The 23,077-nt window shown below is 39.2% G+C and overlaps 1 protein-coding gene across 2 annotated transcripts; it reads left to right on the top strand.

Moving 5' to 3' along the window:
* Positions 1-175: 175 nt before the first annotated feature.
* FSHB (follicle stimulating hormone subunit beta) lies at positions 176-22,417 on the top strand. 2 transcript variants are annotated; one of them, XM_043516845.1, is made up of 4 exons: positions 205-291; positions 16,775-16,848; positions 18,618-18,777; positions 20,254-22,417. In XM_043516845.1, exons 3-4 carry the CDS (start codon positions 18,619-18,621, stop codon positions 20,488-20,490), a joined length of 396 nt encoding a protein of 131 aa, XP_043372780.1. In that variant the 5' UTR covers positions 205-291; positions 16,775-16,848; position 18,618; the 3' UTR covers positions 20,491-22,417. The 2 variants fall into 2 exon arrangements, with proteins under 2 accessions (XP_043372781.1, XP_043372780.1); XM_043516846.1 differs by lacking the exon at positions 16,775-16,848 and having other exon boundaries at positions 176-291.
* Positions 22,418-23,077: the final 660 nt, after the last annotated feature.

Raw genomic sequence — 23,077 nt, 5'->3', positions numbered from 1 at the left:
CCCTTTATTGTCTGGAAGGAAGCACTACCTCCCTGCTTCTACTCCCTACCTTCTCCCTTTCTTCCTTCCCTTGAGGCTTTTATACAGCCCCAGCGTAATTAGGCAGCAGCTGTCTCTGCTTCTCCATTAGGACCAGGTGGTCTCTAACCAGCTCCAATTAAGGGAGGTGAATTGGAGCTGGAGTGACAGAGGGCTGGCTCAGCAGTTTCTGCTCAGTCCCCTGTCACAGCATGCAAAAGACAGGTGGCGGTGAGCTGGAAGAAGGGCAGGAACAGGTTGTAGGATATTCTGGTATGTAAATCCTCCCAGCCTCCTCCCCTCCCTCACACCCACACAGAAGGACTGGGTGCATTAGGGCCCTGGAGGCTGCTCTACACTCCCCGACCTCTCTCTCTAGCCTGCCCATTTTAAGAGAAGTCCTTGTGTCCAGAAGAGCATGATGAATGTAACTATGGCCAGCAGTACACAGAGAGAGTGTCTCTTTGGGCCCAGTCCTCCATTCCTCCTACATATACATGTAAGGACCAGATAAATCTGGACAAAAATAATTCATCTTGCAGCTTTTGAGGTTTGCTGTACTATTATTGTTCTTTTGCCTCTCTGTTGAGTCTAGAGTAGTGGTTCCCAAACTGGGGGTTTGTGAAATGTTACAGGGGGTTCTCGGGGGGGGAGGAGGGGAGGGAAATTCCCTAATGGCAGACAGAGCTGCCCCTAGGGCCAGCACGGGGCCAGCAGCCTGGAGCCCCTGGACTTCCAAGAGCTAAACAGATCAAAGCAAGCATATTGATCGCACGGAAAGAACAGGAGTCCTTGTGGCACTTTAGAGACTAACATGCTCAAATAAATTTGTTAGTCTCTAAGGTGCCACAAGGACTCCTGTTCTTTTTGTGGATACAGACTAACATGGCTGCTACTCTTGAAACCAATCACACTGAGGAGATTTAAACTTCAAGACTCCTTATAAGAAATGGAAAGGAAGGTGGATATTTTTTGCTGTTTTTCAAATTAAATAGGCAGCTAGTACTGTTTTTAAAATTATTATGAAGAACAAGTTTAAGTTTTGTTGTAAATTGCGTTGTTTGCCTGGACTGCTCAAGACCTGAACGCTTGTGTAGGAGGAACTCTGAATTGACTTCTTAAATACCTTCATGCTGTTTTTCATCTGATACTCCTTGATGAAACATAGGAGCCTTGTCTTATAAGAGGCTTATTCAAAGTGATACAAGCTATGAAAGTGAGATCTTGGAAGAGTGTTGTTTTCATAATGTAATAAAAATACTATAATGATAAATAATTATAAATAGTGTGTAACAAGCATGTAATAAAAACACATTTTATATGTCCAAGATCACTGCTTTTATAATTTATACTCGGGTAAAGGAGAAAATCCCTGGAAATATTCATTTTTTAGGAGGGGGTTTTGTGAGACTTGTCATTTTAATGAAAGGGGTTCACAGGTTATTAAAGTTTGGGAATTACTGGTCTAGAGCTACCCATTGTTTGTTGTGAAGATACACCAGCTATAGAACTTGCCCCATAGTTAGAAGATGTCAGGTGGTGGTGAAGTTCTAAGTGCTGTTATTTATATTTATTTGATCCAATGCCACAAAACATGGTACTGCAACAAAACAATTACTTTCAGCAATTTGTCAAGCTTTATTCAGTAACGACTAGATGGCACAACAACAAGCTGTAAAGGTAGTTTAATTATCAAGAACAATTGGACAATAGCAGGAACACTAGTTTTCCATGGATGGCGCAGTAGAGATTGCAAATGCATCTTCATTCCTAAGAGTCTCCTTCTTCTGTATCCCCAAAATTGAGCATGCATCATACAGATTTATCTATTTGAGCCAGGGAGGAATGCATTGCTAATGACTAGGGTTGTGTAAAAACTAAAAACAAATACCTATTTTACCTTTTTGTACAACCCAAAATGTTGTAAGAAAAATATTCACCATTTGTTCTAGGCAATTTTGAAGCCCTCAAAATGTCACTTTTTGTGAAATGGCAGTTTCCAGATGAAACTTTTAAAATGTGCTTTTTATGGGGAAATTGATTTTTGTTGGAATTACTCCTTTGATTTCAAACACGTTGAGATTTTCACTAAGAATATGTCCATTTTCATTCAGAAGTGTGATAGCTGGGCACATCCAAAGCCCTTACCTTAGATTTTCTGAGAGAACATCCTCCTCACCGAGAAGACCTCCTCACTGCAAACTCTCCTCCTTCAACTCATATGAGAAAAATGTGCATGGAGAAAGCATAGCAGCAACCTATAAGCCACATGATAGAACAGGGATGCGATGTAGGCTGCTTCTTCCTTCAGATGGTGATGACCATCGTGGCTACAAGAAAGCCCTTAATATCCGATTCAATATTAACTCCATTTAGTGATAAAAGGCGGCTGTAAAAGAGCCAAAGTTCTTCAGGAAGTTCACCTTTCAGAACTATAAGGATTTCCTACAAGGATTGATTGGAAGGGTCAAGATATTAATAGGGGTTTAGGGCTTCTCAAAATCAGAAATGCCTAGGATCTAAGTTAGTGCAAAAAAAGCTAAATTACATCACCTTTCATATCACTTCTGAATTTGGTCTGGTTTATTTCACATTTTTAAAATAATGCAGAATAATTTCATTGAAAACATGAAATGAAAATATGCCACCAAAGGCATATACACGTTGGCTTCAGTTATAGTCAAAACTCAAAGATTCCAGAGTAGCTGAGAAGAGGTAGTAAAATGAAACTCAAAAATAGAGATGCCACAGGTTAAGAAGTGGCAAGAGATGGAGCAGCTACCACCCACATGAGCGGGGAAAAACATAAATTAATACCTTATTTAATAAAAATTGCCTCCTTCTAAAAAATATTTATAATTGCAAAAATAATACAACTTCTATTAGAAACTTAACCAATTTTGTATTCTGTCTTTTTTTTCCAATACATCCTAGGAAATGTGTAAGTTGTGTTTCCTTACTAGAGATATGCAATGGGCTGATAGTTTCAAAGATTTTTCCACAGTAAAGCCCCATATTCATTTCCTCGTTAGAGCTCAGAAAGATTGCTCCATTTAGCACAGATTCACTAGATTTGTGTGGAGACTTATCATTTCACATTTATTTACAGTAAGCTTGCTGAAAATTCCGGCAAACCAATTAAACGAACAACTCTATGGCTCTCAGAGCAATGCATTCACCTGAGCTATACAATAATGGCTATTTCCTGCCCTAGAACAAAAAGTATTGAGGGATTTCTGGGAACAAAACCTTTAAAAAATATCTCCTCAGATGAGAATCCCAGAATTGTATAGATAGATGTTCAGGTAGACTGTAGAAAATACTGCCATACCAACTGGTTGTAGCTGTATGAATTCTATGTGACCTATTTTTCCCCATGGAATTTGACCTGCAAATTATTGTACCTAAAAATATGTGGGTCAGGCATTTCTTACCTAAGATTTTATTTAGTAACCAGAATGAAAAGAGCTTTTTATTTGTTACCCAGTGTGCTCCATCATTTTGCATCAACTTTACTGTGCTATCACATGCTCAGATCTATGTACATTGTCAGCATGATCCAAATAAGCCTAGGGTTGTTAGTCACAGTTGTAATTTGAACACACTTTGCCAGTGCTATCGTCCAGCTATGAATAATAATGGAGAGACTTTCCCATCCAGCTGTTGTTTGGAGAGATGCACATTTCTTCAGATGGAGGGGCGGCCAGGCCAAATAGAGCTATAATCAAATAGTGCTGTAATAGTCTGTTCCTGTATGGCGGCGTGGAGGGAAGTCTGCCAAAAACTTGGCTGTACCTGCTTGTGCATTGTGTGGGTAAGAGAGGGAAGACTCCATAACCAAGGGGAACTTGGGGGCCCTGCGGGAGAAGAGGGGATGTGCAGAGGCCTACAGGGGATCCCTGCCAGGGGACAGGTACCAGAATTTGCTAGAAAAATTCATTCTAATAAAGATCTAAGTGATGATAACACATTGTGGCTTTCTCTTTATTTATCTGTTTGGTATGAAGTATTCTGTCAGTTTATGGGTATGTTAGTTTCTTACTGAAGCTTTCCTCTTTAACTTGCACTAGTTAGTATCAGTTACCCAGCTATATGTTTGGCAGGTACAGTCCATTTAGCAATTTTGATACTGTTGACACTGGTAACATAAAACAATTCTGGCAATAATTGTATTGAATGATGAGGGCCCAGGGTCTGATTTAATTACTACTGAAGTCAATGACTATTGTTCCTTTGACTTTAACAGGAATTAGAGGGAGACCCAAAGGAATACACAGTAGTGCAGAATTCAGTCAAAGCACTCACATTGCTTCCTGTAGCAGGCAGAAAGAACCAAGCTCTGACCAGTTCGCAGACAGGCCTGTGCTGGGGAATGCTAGCCCCACTGGGGATTCCTGAAGCCCAATACTTCACCATCCCAGGTCTAGAAACCCCTTCAAATTTGTGGCCTAGATCCTTGTACTCTAAGGATATTGACAATCAGTCACTGGGTGGCAGTAGTGATACATTTTGCTCAATGCACACATTGTGGGTGATATTCACCTAAATGCAGAGGTAGACTTAAATGTGCCAAAACAGGGCTTACGTGGGAATTAAGTAGTTCATAGGCCCTAAGCAGCCAGGAGCGCATTTCACTCTATGTGAGACAGAAGTGAAATGTACACCTCCAAACTTAAGGGAAGGGCTTTCCATTCTGTTCCCATCCGTATAAACTTAACAGGCCATATTTTCTCTGAGAAACAGCTTCACATGCTGACACTATTCAATTTACCAGAAAGGTCTCTATTTAACAGGACCTAAAACAGGTAGGGAAGCTACAGTCATGAATCTTTCAGGCCTAAAACTGAATCCCTGGACACATTTTTTAATGTATAAAGAGCTATAACTAGTGAACAGCTGGAATTATTTGCCAATAAGACCAGTTATTTTGTATCAGGCATTGTGTCTATCTCACCTGAATGTTTAATGAATACATCTTCTCTTGGGATAGAATCAATTTTATTACTCAATGTGGATGAGCTGCACATATATAATCAATTGCCCCAACAGCACTGGGCAAATTCCATAGATGCTGAAGTTTTCTGAAAGGTGCTTAGTATTTAACTGTTTCCCTGAACAAGGCAATGCTGTGAATAATAGCGGTGATGTGCTTTAAAAAAAAACCTTTAATTCACCTCATTGAGGATGTACATTAGTCAATGGTATATAAAAAAGCAAACCCAGTTTTTGGCCTGGCATCAAACTTTTTTTTTTTCTTCTTTTTTTCCTCAAAAACAAAAAGCCCCATGTGCCTTCATTGCTAGTTTGGAAACAGCTAGTGGAACACATCACAGCACTTTTGCCTGGAATCAGTGATTGAGATAGGAGAGCAACAGTTCCATGCTGGGCATATCGGTAGCTCTGGTTGCTTGGTATTGTAACAAGAGCCCCAGGGCAAATAGCACTGGTACCAAAATGGCAATGCATAGGGATGCAGTGCCTTGATAGTTGTTGGGAGTGGGAGCAAGAGGGGTAAAGGAAAGTTTAAACTCCACAGTTAGCATTTTACAAAGAGTGACATGGTAAGAGTCTGTAGAATATCTTCTATAAAGAATAGCCTATCAAGCTTCCTACACTACAGAAACTGTCATCTGTAGAACAATAGATTCAAATAGTCTCTCTGTTGGGGACGTAGGGCCAAATTTCCAGAAGCAGCGGCATGTCCCCCCTCTGGCACCTAGGCGTAGGAGCAGCCAGGAGGCTCCACACGCTGCTCCCCCCATCCTTCAGCCCAAGCACTGCCCCTGCAGTTCCCATTGGCCAGGAACCACAGCCAATGGGAGTTGCAGGGGCGATGCCTGTGGACAGGGCAGCGTGCAGAACCACCTGGCCGCACCTCCACTGCTTGAGGTAAGCGCCGCCCAGAGCCTGCACACCAGACCCCCTCCCGCGCCACAACCCTGATCTGCCTCCTGCCCTCTGAACCCCTCGGTCCCACCCCAGAGCACCCTGAACTCCTCATTTCTGTCCCCACCCCAGAGCCCGCACCCCCAGCTGGAGCCCTCAACCCCTCCCACACTGCAACTCCCAATTTTGTGAGCATTCAATTCCCATACCCAGATGTGGCCCTTGGGTCAAAAGGTTTGCCCACCCCTGACTTAGCACCTAAGTTTTCAGGATACAAGTTCCTTAGAAGCCTATGTTTCCACTTCTGAGCATGCACAATCCTGTCTCCCACTAGGCGTCCAGACACTTATGTCCCTCCTATGTCCCAGAGCAATCCACATACCAGGGGAAGATAGGTATTTGTTCACGTATGTCATGTGTGGGGTCTAGATAGGATCCCATTCAAAATCAAGGAGAGCAGGAGGTGGTGGTGGTGGTGCCTACCTTTTAGCCCAATGGTTAGAGCCCTCACCTGGGATGAGGGATACCCTCTGCTCAAATCCTTCTCTTTCCACCAATATAACTCAGACTTTGTGGATCAAGTGTTATTCCTGTAATTTTGTAGATGCCTAAAAGTTAGGCACTGTGACATTCAGCATTGCAACATTTCATGAATCCCACCCAAAAATCTTACAATCATTTTCCTGTCTGGACAATTTATTATGCTCTAATAGAAAACTTCAATCCATATATGCAACATTTGTGGGAAATGCTGTTTTGGTATAGTGAACTCATGATGCAGATTTTACTGAAATGCTGTGTAGAACTTTGGATTTAATCAACATTCTGATTCCAAGTTGTGTTTTTAAGGGATGGCTGTCCCAGTTTCACTTGTATTAATCTGAACATTTTTTTGTTTATTTGGAGATATTAAGTATATTTGATTAGAAAAATCTAATTAGGAGAAAGTAACAGGGCCATAAAACTGTTATGAGATACGGAGCCCTGCCCCATCCATCTGTTCATTTGAAGAGATGCATTTCCAGTCCCTGCTTAGATAGGGACCCCTTACATTGAATAGTACCTTTCTCTTACAATAGTCCCACGGACTTCAGTGAGACTATTTTGCAACATGGTGCTATCCAAGAAAAGTAAAGAATATCAGAATTTGGCTTATAGAGCTATAACTTTCTCTCTTTTAAATGAACTGCCGATGAGGCTCAGAATGAAGTTAAACTTAAACTCTCTGAAGTAGAAGGATTTAATAGTAAACAAAAATTGAAGAATGTAATAAATACTTCCCTGTATATTTGGGGGTGGTTGCATTGTGGGGAACATAAACAGCAAAATCACTGATTTATCTTATGTTTTATTGAGGGAATTTGCAAGTGAACACTTTTAGATAAAAACTGGTGGCCACACTGGGTTTAAATGCATTTTTTCCTATAAATGCTACTTAGAGTTAAGATTTTATCATGTGACTCCATGAGTATAATGGCTTGCTTTAAATTATGCTATAAAAGTGACATTAAAGAGAATTAAATTTTATATTTTAACCCTAAAATATAGGTTCATATAATTTGAAATCTTACGCTGCTTAAAGATCACGACAGAAGGGTGAGGGTGGACTGTTGGCAGCTATCATTGTAATGATTAGCAGCAATAGAGTGAGTTTGGACTTATGAATCATTATATGGTAAGGAAGAAACTGGTAAGGAAATATGGAAGAAACTGGTAAGGAAACTCATAGTTCATCTCCTTAATGATAGCATGCCCCCATTTTCAGGCACCCTATGTAGTCCTACACCAAACCAATGCAGTGCTAATAATCACCTAGAAGAGGCAAAGACCAACCTTTGCTCTCCCTCTCCTATCTTGAAATAACAACGGGGTCAGTAGATAAAAGAAGGATGACGTTTTGGTTAGGGACGAGGACTCAGGAGCTCAAGGTTCAATTCCTAGTTCTGCCTCCAGTTTACCATCAGTTTTAAACAGTGGTACACATGCACAGCAGACAGAATGCTATGTGATCTTACAGCACAGCAACAGTAATGCAGATAGGAGATAATTCAGGCAATGAAGTTTAACAGAATTTTTTTCATGAAACTCCCTGTATTTACTTCTAAAGTAAATTATTCTTTAGCTAGTGGGGGAGTAACTTTGAGCTGGGAGGAAATTGCTAGAGTGTCTGAATTTCCCGGATTCATGAACAGAAAATCAGTAGCAAAATTACATTTAAAATACAGGCATCTTTCCTGTTAACAGAAGTAGACCCAAAGAGTATACCTTTTTAACTAACATTTCACTAAAATAAATGGATACCTTGATACTGATGGAATGATCTTCTTGACACTATAGACAGTGTATGCTAAGGGTTGGCTAGCCTAGTAATGGATGGCCAAATCCTGATTCCATTAAAATCAATGACATTGTAAAATCTCTTATAAGAGGGGTTTGTCCTTAATCCACATGTGTAACACCCATGGACACTGAATGAGACTTTCACAATGGGGAAAAATAGATATTCCTTCGATGTCTAGTCTCTGTATTTGTGAAACTCTTAAACAAGAGAGAAATAAAATTGATAACCTAGTTATAAGAAACATTTTTATTTAATCTGCACAAATTAGTGATTTAAGATCTGCAATTATTTAGTAATGGTCTTTTGACTTATTTAGTATTGATCAGTTCTGTTGCATTCTTTGGGTCAGATCCTCAGCTGGTATAAATCAGTCTCCTGATTGGCTTCTATGCAGCTAAGGATTTGACCCAAAGAATGTAATAGAACCAATCAAAACTAAATGAGGCAAAAGACCATTACCAAATAATTGCAGATCTTAAATCATTAGGAAAGAGGCAGCTGTCTGTTCTCTTGACTCCTGTGTTTTTAATCTATTTTTTTCATATAAACAAGATTATAATTATAGTAGTTGCCCAGGGAAATTTCATTAATTGCATGTTAACTTCGGACTTGTAGTAAGTTTAATAACAAACCAAGTTAATAAGAAGAACCTTTGCAAAAGAGCTAGAAACTAGAACACATGCTCAGTCCCCATTGACAATGGGGAGGGTGCGAAACCCACCAAAGTGTTAATTTGTAAAAGCTACTTCTGAGCAGCCTCCTGCACTCAGGATCACTGACAAACAAATGAGAATTAGTGTTGATGATGTAATGCTTCTAACTTAATATCCTTGCTAGATTATTTTGTTCTGTAAAGATCAGTCTAAAATGGACTCTGCAGCTCAAAATATTTTCTAGCTCCACTCCTCAGGCACATGACCTAAGAGTCCTGCTAAAGCCCATGAAAGGGCAGGTAAGATTTGCAGTCCCTTTGTTTGTGGAAAGTGCAGGGGCTGCTACTTAGTTGCTCCCCTTGGAGCCATGGTGTATGTTAAACTTTTTAACAATTTATTTTTTTCTGTCATTGATCTGGTAAAGAGAAACAGCTAGATTTATCATGCCACAAGCAAGAAACTTTTTGGAAAAGGAACAAGGAGGGGTGGTGAGCCCCTGGATCAAGGCTGGAGAATCTTTATTACATTGGCAGAGATGTACAAGCCAGAAAGACTCTATGATCCCTAGCTGAGTTTGCAGGGCTGCCATTTAGAAAAATCCTCTCTCTGTGCCCAAGTTTCCCCATCTGTAAAATGGTGATAATGATACTGACCTCCTTTGTAAAGTGCTTTGAGATCTTCTGATGAAAAGCACAGTGTAAGCACTAGCTATTATTATTATCTTTTTATTTGTAAAATGAGCACACTCAATCTAAAGTCACTGAGAGACAACAGAACTGTAACCCCATGATGCCATGTTCAACAAATAGCCACCCTTTAAAATTGTCACATGGAGAACTTTTAGCATTCTAAATAATTAAATGGGGTCCAGCAAAGAACTAGAACTATAATCACCAGCTCTGTAAGGGTCATCACTAAAGCTGAGCTGCCAAAAACCACAGTGGTACCTCAATCAATCAAAGAAAGAGCAGTGGGTTGCTTATTGCTTAGCAGATCTCTTACTATTTCCTACTTTGGACTATACATCAATTAATAGTTAAATATGTAGCACAGGAATAAAGTAACCTGGCCCCAGTTCAGAGAAAGTCTATTAAGATTTTTATTCTGAAAAAACACAGAAACACTGCAATGGAATGTTGGTGCTAGAAAGTGGCAATTCTAGTACATGGGACTGCACTAGGTATTTTTGGTCCAGTATATGTGGTGTGTTGTTAGGCAAACAGATGGTTACAATGAAAACTGCCTGACTGAAAAAGCAAAGCCAGAAAATTCAGAGTTAAGGAATATCCTTTCTTAGATCACCTCTGTCATGCTGGCTAGAGTGGCTTAGAACCGTGAGTGCCAACCTCAGGGCAAACTGTCAAAAAGCACCCCAAATTGGTTGTATGTTCTATAATTAGCATTCACCAACCCAGTAACAAATGTGAACTCCCAAATTACTACATTAGTTTTTTATAATGGAGTCAGAGACAGTTCTATTGGACACTCCAGTCTATCTTGCAAGCGGGGCTTAGCGATGAATGGTCACTTACACCAAAGATCACAAAATATTCAGATTGATTCCAGTCCCAAGAGACCAGTCACTTACCCCAGATCAATTTGTACCTTAAATCTCACTCCAAAGACAACACTGGTTGTCAATCCTACAGTAAACTAGGGATTTGTTAACTGAGTTATTTACAGCAACATATATACAACAAATGAGTTTCAGTCTGTGATTCAAAAGGTTACAGAGTTGTTGTAATCTGTCAATTCAAAATATATTTCAGGGCTAACCCAGTTTGACCTTGGGAATCTCTGCTTTTGTTTCTTAGCTCTAGCCTTGTGAGAGTCAAAACAGCAAAGAGATAACCATTTCTTCTTGTGAACATCTTCATATGCCCTACCCCCAGAGTTCAAACCAATGGGACAAGCACTCCAGCACATAACTTCTTCATGGGTGAATGGGGCAAGCAACAAAGATTTTGTCCTACAATGGTCTATTTTCTTTTTGATAGTCCTTCTCGATGGGTGGGGAGATCACTCTTCCTGCCTAGATTCATAAGCTCAGAGCAGGCATTTTTACAACTATAAAGCAAAACTTTCATATTACCTTATGGCATGGGATACAGACATTAGAGGTAAGAATAATGTGTGCAGTAATGTACAAGCATTTTATAGTCTAAACTCTAAATACATCTTTATAAGTCTAACACCTGTCTTGAACAATATTAACATACAGCTGAGCGGGTATGATTTCCAGCTATGAATTTGTTAGTGCTCAGCTGACGCCTACAGATTTGGCAAGAGTTAGTGCCTCATCTGCCAGCATTACAATCTCATTGTGCCTTGTTAGTCCTCCTCCAGTGGGACGACAGAGCCCACACTATTCTGATGCTTTCTTATAAAGGAGGTTCAGTGGTAAGGATGGTAAATCTGGTGGTAAATTTTCAGGAAATCTGGATTCAGTTCCCTGCTCTGGCACAGACTACCTATGTGACCTTCTCATTTAGGGCTTGGCTAACACTTAGGTGTTATTCTGGATTAACTATTCCTAATTAACTCCATATGCCATGTGGTGGATGGTCTTATTCCAGCATAAGAGTGCCTTATTCCAAATGAGCATAACCCACATGGAGTTAATCAGGAATAGTTAATCTACTTAAAATTCACATCCCACCTTATGCTGGGTTAATTTTCAAGACAAGCCCTTAGCCATCTCTGCCTCAGTTCCCTATCTGTAAAATGGGAAGAATATCACTTGCCTACTTCACAGGGGTGTTATGAGGAGAAATAGATTAAAGATTATGCGGGATGCAGCTGCTATGGTTGAAGCATTTGGTTGAAGCATTTGAAGCATTATCAAATTAAATATATGTATGGACTTTTTTTTAAAAGAATCCAATTTCTGCCAATACGTGTTTTAATTTTTCAAATATACACTCATAGAGAAATACATGGTAAACTTTTAGATGTGCATATAATTCAGCAAAAATATTGAAAGCTATGGGTCACATCTTCAGTTGCATCAAAGCCCTACTCAGCAAAGCATAGAAGGTAGGGGGCAAAGGTGGCTTTTTAGCCACTTCTGCACTTCCCCAATCCCCAGAGGTACCAGGAGCCAGTTCAGCCCCCAGTGTAACTTAGAACAGGCACAGAGCTGCTGAAAAGTATGCCTGGCAGCACAACCCCTGATGGGCCATTTCACAGCTGGGGTTCACTGGAGCAAAGCTCCTGTCACACAGCTCCTGTCACACTCCCTTTCTTGGTCATGCATCTGATACATTAATTCAAGGAAGTTCTCTCCTCCCAGTGTTTGCCTTATGGCAGGGGAATCACTGTGACCTGGGTAAGCCAGCTTTATGGTTGCTTTGCACCCCAGGAACAGTGGAAAATAGATTAGCTGTCAAGATCTGGTATATTAGGATTACTTTAAAATGCATATTCAACCAATACACTGAAATTAATGGGAGCTGGCATTTACAGTAAGTTATGTATTAAGGGACTTTTAAAATGAAAGCTGATAGACCCATAACATAACATTCCAGTAGATGTATTTCAATAAGTATTTTGAATATTGAATATTTTGAATAATATTGAATCCATGTATTATTCATTTCTTCTTCTTAAGTCTGCCTGCCAAAATTCCTTACAGCGTTTTTAATGAAAACAGCTAGTACACATGTACACTAACTTTTTCTAAGCAAAACTACCTGTAACTCTCTGTTCTTTCTTATGCATTTCTATTCCATGTGGAACATAATGCCTTCACCACTGCCTTTTGTCTTTGCTGGTCTCCTGCCACCATCTTAGCTTCTTCCCATGTCATTCTGATAGTTTTCAGTTCTGCATCTGTTGTGTTATCCTCGATCTACCTTGTCACATCTTACCTTGGGGGTTGCAGTCCAATGCCTGTCTTGTTATTTTATTGACATCTTTTCTCCATGTACATCCTAGTCCTCTCCATTTTGGTTGCGGGATTTCCTGTCCTATTGGATTCTGTTTCGTCCTTTGTCACAGTTCTTCGTTGGTGATTTTTTTGTCTGGCCATCTGATATTAAGGATTTGTCTAAGGCAGCTGTTTATGAAAACTTGGAGTTTAGATAATAAGGTTTTAAGTCTCCAAGTTCAGCACCATGTAGTTTGACCAACTTTACAATTATGTTAAATTTTCAAAGTTTAGTTTGGAAGGCAAGATTTCTGTTTCTGCAGATTAGCTTTAAAGTTACAAAGTCATGTCTGGCTTTCACTATTCTGTCTTAAATGTCTCTCTCTTCCACCCGGTGTAATTACAATGCTTCCAAGAAAGGTGAAATATTTAACCTCTTTTATGTCAGCCCCAGAAAGTGTTGTTGGTTTTTCATGATTGTTGATTCTCATGGTTTTAATTTCCTTGATGTGGATTTTCAGCCCTAGTAATAGCACATAGGCCTGAAGATCATTTGTTTTGGCTTGCATATCTCTATGGATATGGTAGAGCAAGCTGATGTGATCTACAAAGTCAAAGTCCTCTAACTTCTATGTGAAAACACATTGTATATCCCTGGGTGGTTCTGTGATCTCTCATTACCCAATCTACTACCAGTAAAAAGATTGGGGTGACATAAGAAATTCTTGTCTGATGCCCGCAGTAACCTCAAATGGCTTAGTCAGTTTGCTGTTATGTGTTACTTGGCATGTCGTATTTTCATAGAAGCTCTGAATTATGTTCACAAATTTCTGAGGGATTCCATAGTGTAGCAACTTCCATAAAACTGGTCTATCCACTCTACCAAAAGCTTTTTGGAAATCTATAACAGTCATAACTGCCATTTGATCGACACTTCTATGATGATACATTGGGTTACTATTTGATTTCTCCTGCCTGAATCCTGCCTGTTCTCGCCATAACCTTGAATATACTGCTTTCTTTATTCTGTCTAGCAATTAAATTCCTTCAAGTTTTCACAGTGACTTTGGTTCCCTTTCTTTGGCAGCTTCATAATATGATCCTTTTTCTACTCATTTGGTATCTTTTCTTCTTCCCATATCTTTTGTAAGAGGCCTATCAAAATGTCTACTGTGTGCTTCAAGTCTGCCTTAAAACCCTCCCTTGGAATGTTATCTGGACTTGGTGACGTTCCACTTTTTAACCAATTGATTGCCCTCTCTACTTCTACTCTCATGACAGATCCTATTTCAACATCAGATGGATCTTCTCCATCCTATATATCTGGGGGATTGGCCACTGCTCATGATTCAATAGCTGATTAAAGTACTTCCTCCATGCATTTAATTGTGCTGACATTTTCGTTGTCAAGTTGCCCTTGTTATCTTAAACTGATCTCTTTGCATCTGTTTTTCTTCCTAACAGCTGTCATCGCATTGTACAGGGTCTTCACATAATTTTGTGCTGCAGCATCTGTGCATCTGTTGCTATGTTGTCTACAAAGTTTCATTTGTCTGTTCTAGGACTCTTTTGGGCCTTTTTGTTCTTTACAGCATATTCCTCCTAGAGTTGCTGTATCTGTGTTCTTCTTATTATGTGATTTAGTTTCAGTTTAATTTCACATACTGTTTTAGCTTGGTGATGTTATAACATGGGCATCTCTGCTGTTCCAATCTCTTCTTTGTTCTTATTTTTATTCTCAATTTAGCTACTACTAGTGCATGGTCTGTCCAACATCTGCTCTGTTCCTGCTGTGTATATCTTCTATAGTTCTTCTCTATTTGCACCAAATTGTAATGTGATAAGTTTCGTTCCCTGTTCTATGATCTGTTGACCTCCAAGTTATCTCATGAATAGTATGGTGAAGGAAGATAGTTCCTCCAGGGACCAAGTCATTCAATCCACAAAAATCGGCAAACATTACACCATTTTCGGTCATTTCACCCATAATTACTTCCCTGCCAGTGTTGGTTGCTCCCTCCTTTAGCATTCATGTTTCCATTTACTAGGAGGACATCTCTTTTCAGGACATTTTTTGTTATATTCTGTAGCTGCTAATAAACATTCTTTTTTCCTCTTGGCTAGCGTGATTTTTTGAAGCATACCATTGAATAATGGACACTTTCTGGAACTTTGATGTAAGTTATACTGTTATCCTTTCTGAATTTGATGCCCATTCTATCAGGCTTTTGGCTGCCCTCCTTGATATATCAGACCCATGCCATCTCTGTGTATGTTGTGGTAACCCAGGATTTAGTAGAATGTGTCCAGCTGACAAAGTGATTTGTCCTGTTTTACCCATCTCATTTCACTTAGGCCTCATATATCTAATTTATATCTGTCCATTTCTTTTGTTGCTTGGACCATTTTACTAAGCTCTCATACTGTTCTCACATTCCATGTACCAATTTTAGTTATGTATTTAGGAGAGAGAAAATTCATCAGCAGAGTAGCTTCCTTGCAGGTTTGGACACTGCATCATCATCTGTCTTCTAGGTCGATAAGAATTGGGTTGAGTTGAATCGAGTTTGCCTAACTGAGAGAAGTGTTGGTTTCCTTAATGACTATTTTTTACAGGAGCAGGTCATTGGCCTACTCCCAACCCCCTATGAGGAGGGATAGTGGACTACTTTTAGTCTGGCTCATACCCTTTAACCTACCTGGCATAGGTGACCCTTCCAGGAGTTATGCTCTTGCCAGCATAGTTCTCAGAGCTATTGAGGCATGCATGCCTTCCCTCCGTGGAAAGGCACAGTCCCTGGGGAAGGACCTTTAGCTCACTTAGCTCTATGTCTAGCTATATGAGGGTGTTATGTGCCCAACCATTTACAAGTGCAAAACTTACTTTTGTAATATCAGAGGTTGGCTTTTAGCCACCGGAAATTTTTTGCCCCCCCAAAATCAACAAGCCATATTATATAAGGCTCTGTGGACATTAGCTACCAAAGATGCTAGCCCACAGATCCCTCATATACCTCATGGTTCCAAAGCCACAGAGAGTAAACCTAATTGCTAGGGAGAACACATAGATGCATCCTGAAGTTATTGACCACCTCCACACATTGTAGCTATTGGCTGGAGCTACTTTTAATATGAATGGGTTTGATGCATAGACATTAGAGCGGGACAGAATGATATGCTGTTTTGCCAAAGCCATATCAAAAGCATCAGTTTCGATGGGAAGGTTTCTGAAGTCCAGAGACACCAGAGAGAGAGAGAGAGATGAATTGAAAACCTGACTTTTTTGCACTGAAAATGACATTTTGACAAAATTCTGTTTAGCAAAACCTTTTTAAAAAATTGTTTTCATTCCAATGCAGAAAAAAACAAATTTTGAAACCTTGAAAGTTGTCATGAAACAGAATTGATGCCATCCAGCCAACTCTAATAGACATGCCATCACCTGCATACATAAGTGCTAGTGTGAAAAATATTCATCAAAATAGTGCACATGAAGGGGGACAAATAGATGCCAGGATGAGGCCTCTTTGAAATTCAGGCTCAACTTTAAGTAGTGAGGGGATACCTATACTAAAGATGCCCTAGCTGACAGTGTACTCATTTTGAATGTAGGAATCCACACATTCCTCTTTACATCTTTTGGTTGGAGGTACCTGAAGTTCAGCTAACCTGTTCAGCCCCTCTCAGAATAGTATTTCTGCCAAAGAGAGCTAAAAAAGCAGCTCCACTAACAGAAACCTGTTAACACTTGAGCAGACCAAGCATTCCAAGCGGCAGGGGCAGTGGTGTTCAAATCCATTCTACTTTCCCTATCTTCACAGGGAGTAGCTTGCTAGTTGGACAATTTTTGATGTGGATTGTTATTATTATTTTAACTCTTAACCTAGTAGCCGTTTCAGGGGCATAAGCCAATTTACTGCTATGAGTTGGTTGGTTGGTTGTTTTTAATGTGTCCAGAAAGTTAAAATAGAATTTATTATTCTGACTACATCTCTATTGCTTTGGCAACACACCGTAGGCAAAATGCTCCCTGCCATTCTACAGCAGAGGGGATCTCTCATCTGCTGATCACAGCAGAAAAGGTACAAATAGGAGAGTGCAGCCTCTTCTACGTGCCCCACTGCTCTTCCAATCCTGCAAAAGCCTAACAATGGTGCTCTGCAAGCTACTGCCCCTACAGCTGAGAATACAGCTGGACACTGCTAGATCCCCCTGTTAAAAGCCCATAGTGGAAACTAATGCACCTTACTGGAGAGAGTGTGCAATGATTTACCTAGCTTCCCCCTCCATGGTGCAGAAGCCCATCTTCAGAGGTAGCAGATGGTCAGTGAAACGGCACCTACCAGTGAAGTAGCACAGCTGCTGTAGGAGTTTTGTTCTTCTGGGGCTGCAAGAAAGAAGAACACTTGAGTAAGAGCAGAGGCCTCCACATGGAAGCCTCTTATGTCTCTCACAGACCCATGACTTTAATGGTGGAACCACTCAAAAACCAGCAGAAGAATTCCAAGGAAATGCCACAAGTTTAAATTTACAAGGTTTCCACTCTCCTACATGGGAGTAAAACATATGGAGGAATGGGTCCTCTGGCAGCACAATGGATGATTTGGAGAGGAATGGGGATTAGCACTATAATGGTACACTTGACTTCTCTTTTCTAAATCCCATCTTTATGCTTTTATCTCACACCAGAAAAACCTACTGAATGTTGGAGTTTATAATTCACAACAAATAATTTAATGTTTCCATTAACACATCACAAAAAAGGTGTGAACACCTCACCCTTTGTTTTTAATTCAAATAGTTATTGACAGAAAATATATCTGCTATTCCATCGGCTCCAAATGATGCCACCGTTTAAATAATAATTACAATACATGCTAATGGATAAAAGCTGGTACAACTTTTTAACGTATTATTTCTGTGACAATAACATGCCTCATCATCTGCTGAATTTAGAGAATTGCTTTTAAAAAAACAATATTTGATCTCACTGTCTGGCTAACAATTAATCCTCTTTCACCACGCACCAAACTATATTAATACCCTGCAAATCTTCAAGGTGTAAGTTACACATGATTTAGTATAAAAGGTAAGCTTGGGGCTTTGCTCTCTCTACAGCTATTACCCGCAAAACAAGTAGAATACATGTGAATTTTCATCAGTTCTTGAATTAAGGTTTGTTGGTTGGATTTGTGGTGTTTTTGAAATTGCAAATGTATGTTTAATTGCTTATTATTCCTTAGTTCTAATGTATTTACACTAGTTTTTTTCAGAAGAGGAATGTTATCAGGATTCTTTGTAACAAGAATTAAGATAGGATTTATTCATAGAAAATGTCTTGGTGTGCTGTAATCATTTTCTCTCAAAAATTACTGGATATATAGTTCTAATCATTTAACAAAACCAGTCTCCCTTAACAATAATCCTACAACTGTATTTTGCTGAATGTGCTGTATGTTTTTAATAAGAAAAGGAGTACTTGTGGTACTTTAGAGACTAACAAATTTATTTGAGCATAAGCTTTTGTGAGCTACAGCTCACTCCACTGAATGCATTCGATGAAGTGAGCTGTAGCTCACGAAAGCTTATGCTCAAATAAATTTGTTAGTCTCTAAGGTGCCACAAGTACTCCTTTTCTTTTTGCGAATACAGACTAACATGGCTGCTACTCTGAAACCTATGTTTTTAATGTTCCTTAATGTTGCAGAAAAATTGTTCTTGTATTAGCATTTGTATTGCATTAGCAATAGGACAATCAATATAGGTTTTGTCTTTTTCCACAGAAATCTTATGTTTCAAATAACTCTACATGGTCTTCCAGTATGTCTGAACTGTTTGCATTATACTACAGGATGAAGACAATTAATTGTTACTTGCTGTTACTTTGCTGGAAAGCAATTTGTGGTAATATCTGTGAGCTGTCCAATATCACCATAGCAGTGGAGAAGGAGGAGTGCAAGTTCTGCATTAATGTGAATGCCACTTGGTGCTCTGGATACTGCTTCACAAGGGTGAGAATCTAAGTTGTCAAAATAATGGATAGGAATTAAATACTCCCCGAAAATGAATATAAACAAGCCAGTCTTACAGTCTGTAATGAGAAGACTCAGGTAGGGTCCAGTTAAATGTGAAACAGCCTTAAATAATCAATGTGTGTTATGAAGTGGAGCTGTGAATACCACAGCTGTCTTGAAGTACAGAGAGACAGGTGAAAACGTGCTTGGTCTCCTTAAATTCAGCATTTATTCAACTGCATACACAGGTTTCCTAACTTTGGATTGTGTAAAAAAAGAAAATCAGCCTTTAATTAATTTGGTTTGAAAGCCACTTATCAACTGTCCTTCCTTCTCTGCATACATAAACACTGTGCATCTCATGGAATGGTGGTTTATATAGTTCCCTTAATTTTAAAAAGACTTTGCTCTATGACATGCATATTCAGGGCCTACTGTCACAAGTTGCTGAGTGCTCCTTCGCAATACTAAGTGCTCCTAACTCCCAATGACATCAGGGCACTCAGCAGCCCAGAGTGCTCAGCATTGTGCAGGATTGGGTATTAAAGAGCCTTTCAGAAGCAAGCTGATATGTGGAGGCAAATTCTGCTCCCAGTTATTCTGGCATAGCTCCCATCAACGTCACTGGGAATTGCTTCTGTGTCATTGACATCAGAATTTGGCCTTAGTGATTAAACCTGAGAGCAACTGAGAGTTTACCGCATTTGGTAACACAATACAAATTCAAAAATATAAACCTTAGTCAATTCTGAAAGACAATCCAGTATAGAGTTTGACAAGTATTTTGAGTCAAGAATTAGCATAAATGATTTATTATAAACTATGTATTTATTTTCTCACAGTAAAGATGCTAACAAATCTTTCTTGTGTTATTCAGTGTAACAAGCATAAGTTTTGAATTATCATGAACCAGAAATATGGAAAAACATAGATACTAAAGATGGCTCCAAGCCTTAAAGTTTAGCTCCAGATGGATGTTCCCCTCAGTTTTGAAGATGCTCACATTTGGTGTCCCAATTTGATCCATTACAGAGATGGGACATAATCACAAAGTTTGTACAGCTCAGAAGTTGGCCATATTTTGACTCCAGTCTTGTGCTCTGCCTTGTGCCAATTTCTGTTTAATACAGGGTTGGAAAAGGATATAATCTGGTGGTTGCACTGGAGTTTATGTATCCAATCATTACCAAATAGACGTCTGTGCTAAAAGGTACTTTGAGTTCTAAAAACAATAATCATTTATAGTTACACCATAGTTGCATGTATTTACTACATCGGGTCTTTGAAAGAAGAAAACTGGAAGACTTGGTTGTAATTTTAAGCCTAACAAGTCAGTGGGATTCTTTCCACTGAGTTCACTGGGCTTTGGGTCAGATCCTACATGCAGATTCTAGTTTTTACAAACTCTGAGAAAAATCACAGGTCTCAAACTAATTTCAAATCAAATATTTCCTTCCTTCCTGTTATTTTCAGGATCCAGTGTATAAGTACCCACCGGCATCATCAGTTCAACAAACCTGTACTTTCAAGGAGCTTGTTTATGAAACAGTGAAGATCCCTGGTTGTGCTGATCATGCTGAATCATTTTATTCATACCCAGTGGCTACAGACTGCCATTGTGAGTCATGTAATATTGACAACACTGACTGCACTGTGAGAGGCTTAGGACCAAGCTACTGCTCCTTCAACCAAAACGAAAGCAAAGAATAATGAGAACTGGAGATGTTAGTTTAGTTTTGGTTTTCTGTTTTAAGTATGTAAATGTATTTTATTAAAATGGTACAAAGAGGGAGGGACAGCAAACAAAGAAATTTACATACAGCCAAGTTTAAAACAAGTATATTAGCAATATATAAAATAGAGAGCTACATCTTATATTTGTCCTCCGTGGCTTCCTCTCACATTACAAATCAAGGTCAGTTTCTTTGTGATCAATTTCGTCGCCCTTCTGACATTTCTGCCCTTATCTCATCCAACACTCCCTTCAATTCTCTACATGCCTCCATTCTGTCTCCCCTCATGGCTCCATTTGTCTCCTGCTGCTCTCAGCTTCGCATCTTATTCCATGCCATCCCTTTTGCTTCACACAGCTTCCCACCAAGCAGCTTTTATCCCCTCATTCCATTCCCCCTTAGAACACATTTATTTTTAAAAGCCTTCCATCATTGATCACCTTCTCAACAATGTCTGCACACCTATTTTTTCACTCTTATCCTGCATATCTTAATTATCTAAATTAGACTATACGCCTCTCTGGGCTGGGACCTTCATTTGTAATGTGTTTTGTAAAGCATCATGTACATGTAAAGATATTAATAGCTTGCTCATTATAAGGATCTATAAACAAAGCCCAAGAGTAATATTTGCAGGTAGGTCTTAGGGTAGGTCCACGTAGCAATTAAACACCCGCGGCTGGCCCTGATCAGCTGACTTGGGCTCAGGCTGCAGGGCTGTAAAACTGCTGGGAGCCCAGTCTCTGAGACCATGCAAGGTGGGAGGGTCCTAGAACATGGTCTCCAACCCAAGCCCAAATGTCTACACCGCAATTAAATTGCCCCATAGCCTGAGCCCTGCAAACCCGCATCAGCTGTCTTTGGGTCAGCCACAGGTGTTTAACTGCAGTATAGACGTACCCTTAGTGATTTAGGAGCCTACATACCATTCTAAAAAGTGAAAGTCAATGGGAATTAGGCTTCTAAGTCATTTTTGAAAATGGGACTTCAGGTGCTCAGTCACTTAGTTGCTTTTAAAAATTTTACCTCAAATCTTTTCAGAGTCATTATATTTCCCCTTCATTGTGGAATTCTACACAAGAATGAGGGATCTTTCTTACCTAGGCCCCAATCCTGCAAAGACACACTGCTTAACTTTAGACACCGTGTGTATAGTTATTCACATATATATGTCTTGGGAGGATCAAGGCCTAGGTTGGCAAGATCCCTTATTCTTTCATACAATTCCACACAATTGATGTGATGATAGATTTTTAGATCTTTACAACAGTTTTATATTCAACAATTGTCTTTTTTGCAGTGATAATATTAGTTTAGTATTGATTCTATATGGTATAGTCATCAAACTAGTAGAGAAAATGTTTAGTCCATTGTATGTACAAATGGATATTAATGCTTAAGGTTATTATGCATATAATTATCTAGGGGAGATTATTAATAGGGAAATCTCTCTTATCAATAGTATTTAACTTATTTAATTTCAAGACTTTTTTACTGAAAAAAATAGTTCTCATGACAATTTTGTTTGTGAGATGTCATTTTGGAGGTCTTTATTGCTCTACTGAAGTTATAAGAGACAGAACAATAATATGTATATTGAACCTGATTCTCTTTTCGCTTAGACCAGTCTTATACTAGAATAACTCCATTGATGGCAGTAGAGCTACTTCTGATTTGCATTGGTGTGAGTGAGATCAGAATCAAAGTTATTACTCATATTTGGCCCCAAACCACCACTCCTTAGTCAGGCAAGGGAATTTTAATTGAATAAGTATTACAGGATATGGTCTTTATCTGCAGTGAGATAGAGAGAGAGAATAAATGTGCCTTCAAAAGTGCTTCTGTAAATTCTATCTGTGCCTGTTTATGACTCTTGGAATATTAAAAAGGATTTTGTTGCACTTGCATCATTTTATTCTTTTGTAAAAGTCTTATTGAAAAATTTACACTCCAACATAGTATTCTTCAAATCATTATTTTTTTTTCTTGAGCTCATAATTTACGTTGCAATATCTAGTTAGTAAGATCTAAACTGTGTTTACATCAGCTCAGTATTGGGCCAGATGGGATCCCATAATCTATTGTAAAAACACAGATACATTTTGTCCAATAGAGGGCAGTGGTACATTATGTAATTTTGATTAAATGGGCCAGAGACTCAAAATCAGGATTCGCAAAAAGAAAAGGAGTACCGGTGGCACCTTAGAGACTAACAAATTTATTAGAGCATAAGCTTTCGTGAGCTACAGCTCACTTCATCGGATGCATTTGGTGGAAAAAACAGAGGAGAGATTTATATACACACACACAGAGAACATGAACCCATTGTTTCATGTTCTCTGTGTGTGTGTATATAAATCTCTCCTCTGTTTTTTCCACCAAATGCATCCGATGAAGTGAGCTGTAGCTCACGAAAGCTTATGCTCTAATAAATTTGTTAGTCTCTAAGGTGCCACCGGTACTCCTTTTCTTTTTGCGAATACAGACTAACACGGCTGCTACTCTAAAATCAGGATTATAATGAAAGTCTTGAAGTTTAAAGTTTAACTCAGAAAATGAAGGTT

The sequence above is a fragment of the Dermochelys coriacea genome, chromosome 6 (genome assembly GCF_009764565.3).
Source record: "Dermochelys coriacea isolate rDerCor1 chromosome 6, rDerCor1.pri.v4, whole genome shotgun sequence".
NCBI lineage: Eukaryota > Metazoa > Chordata > Testudines > Dermochelyidae > Dermochelys > Dermochelys coriacea.
This window is presented reverse-complemented; position numbering and strand designations above follow the sequence as displayed.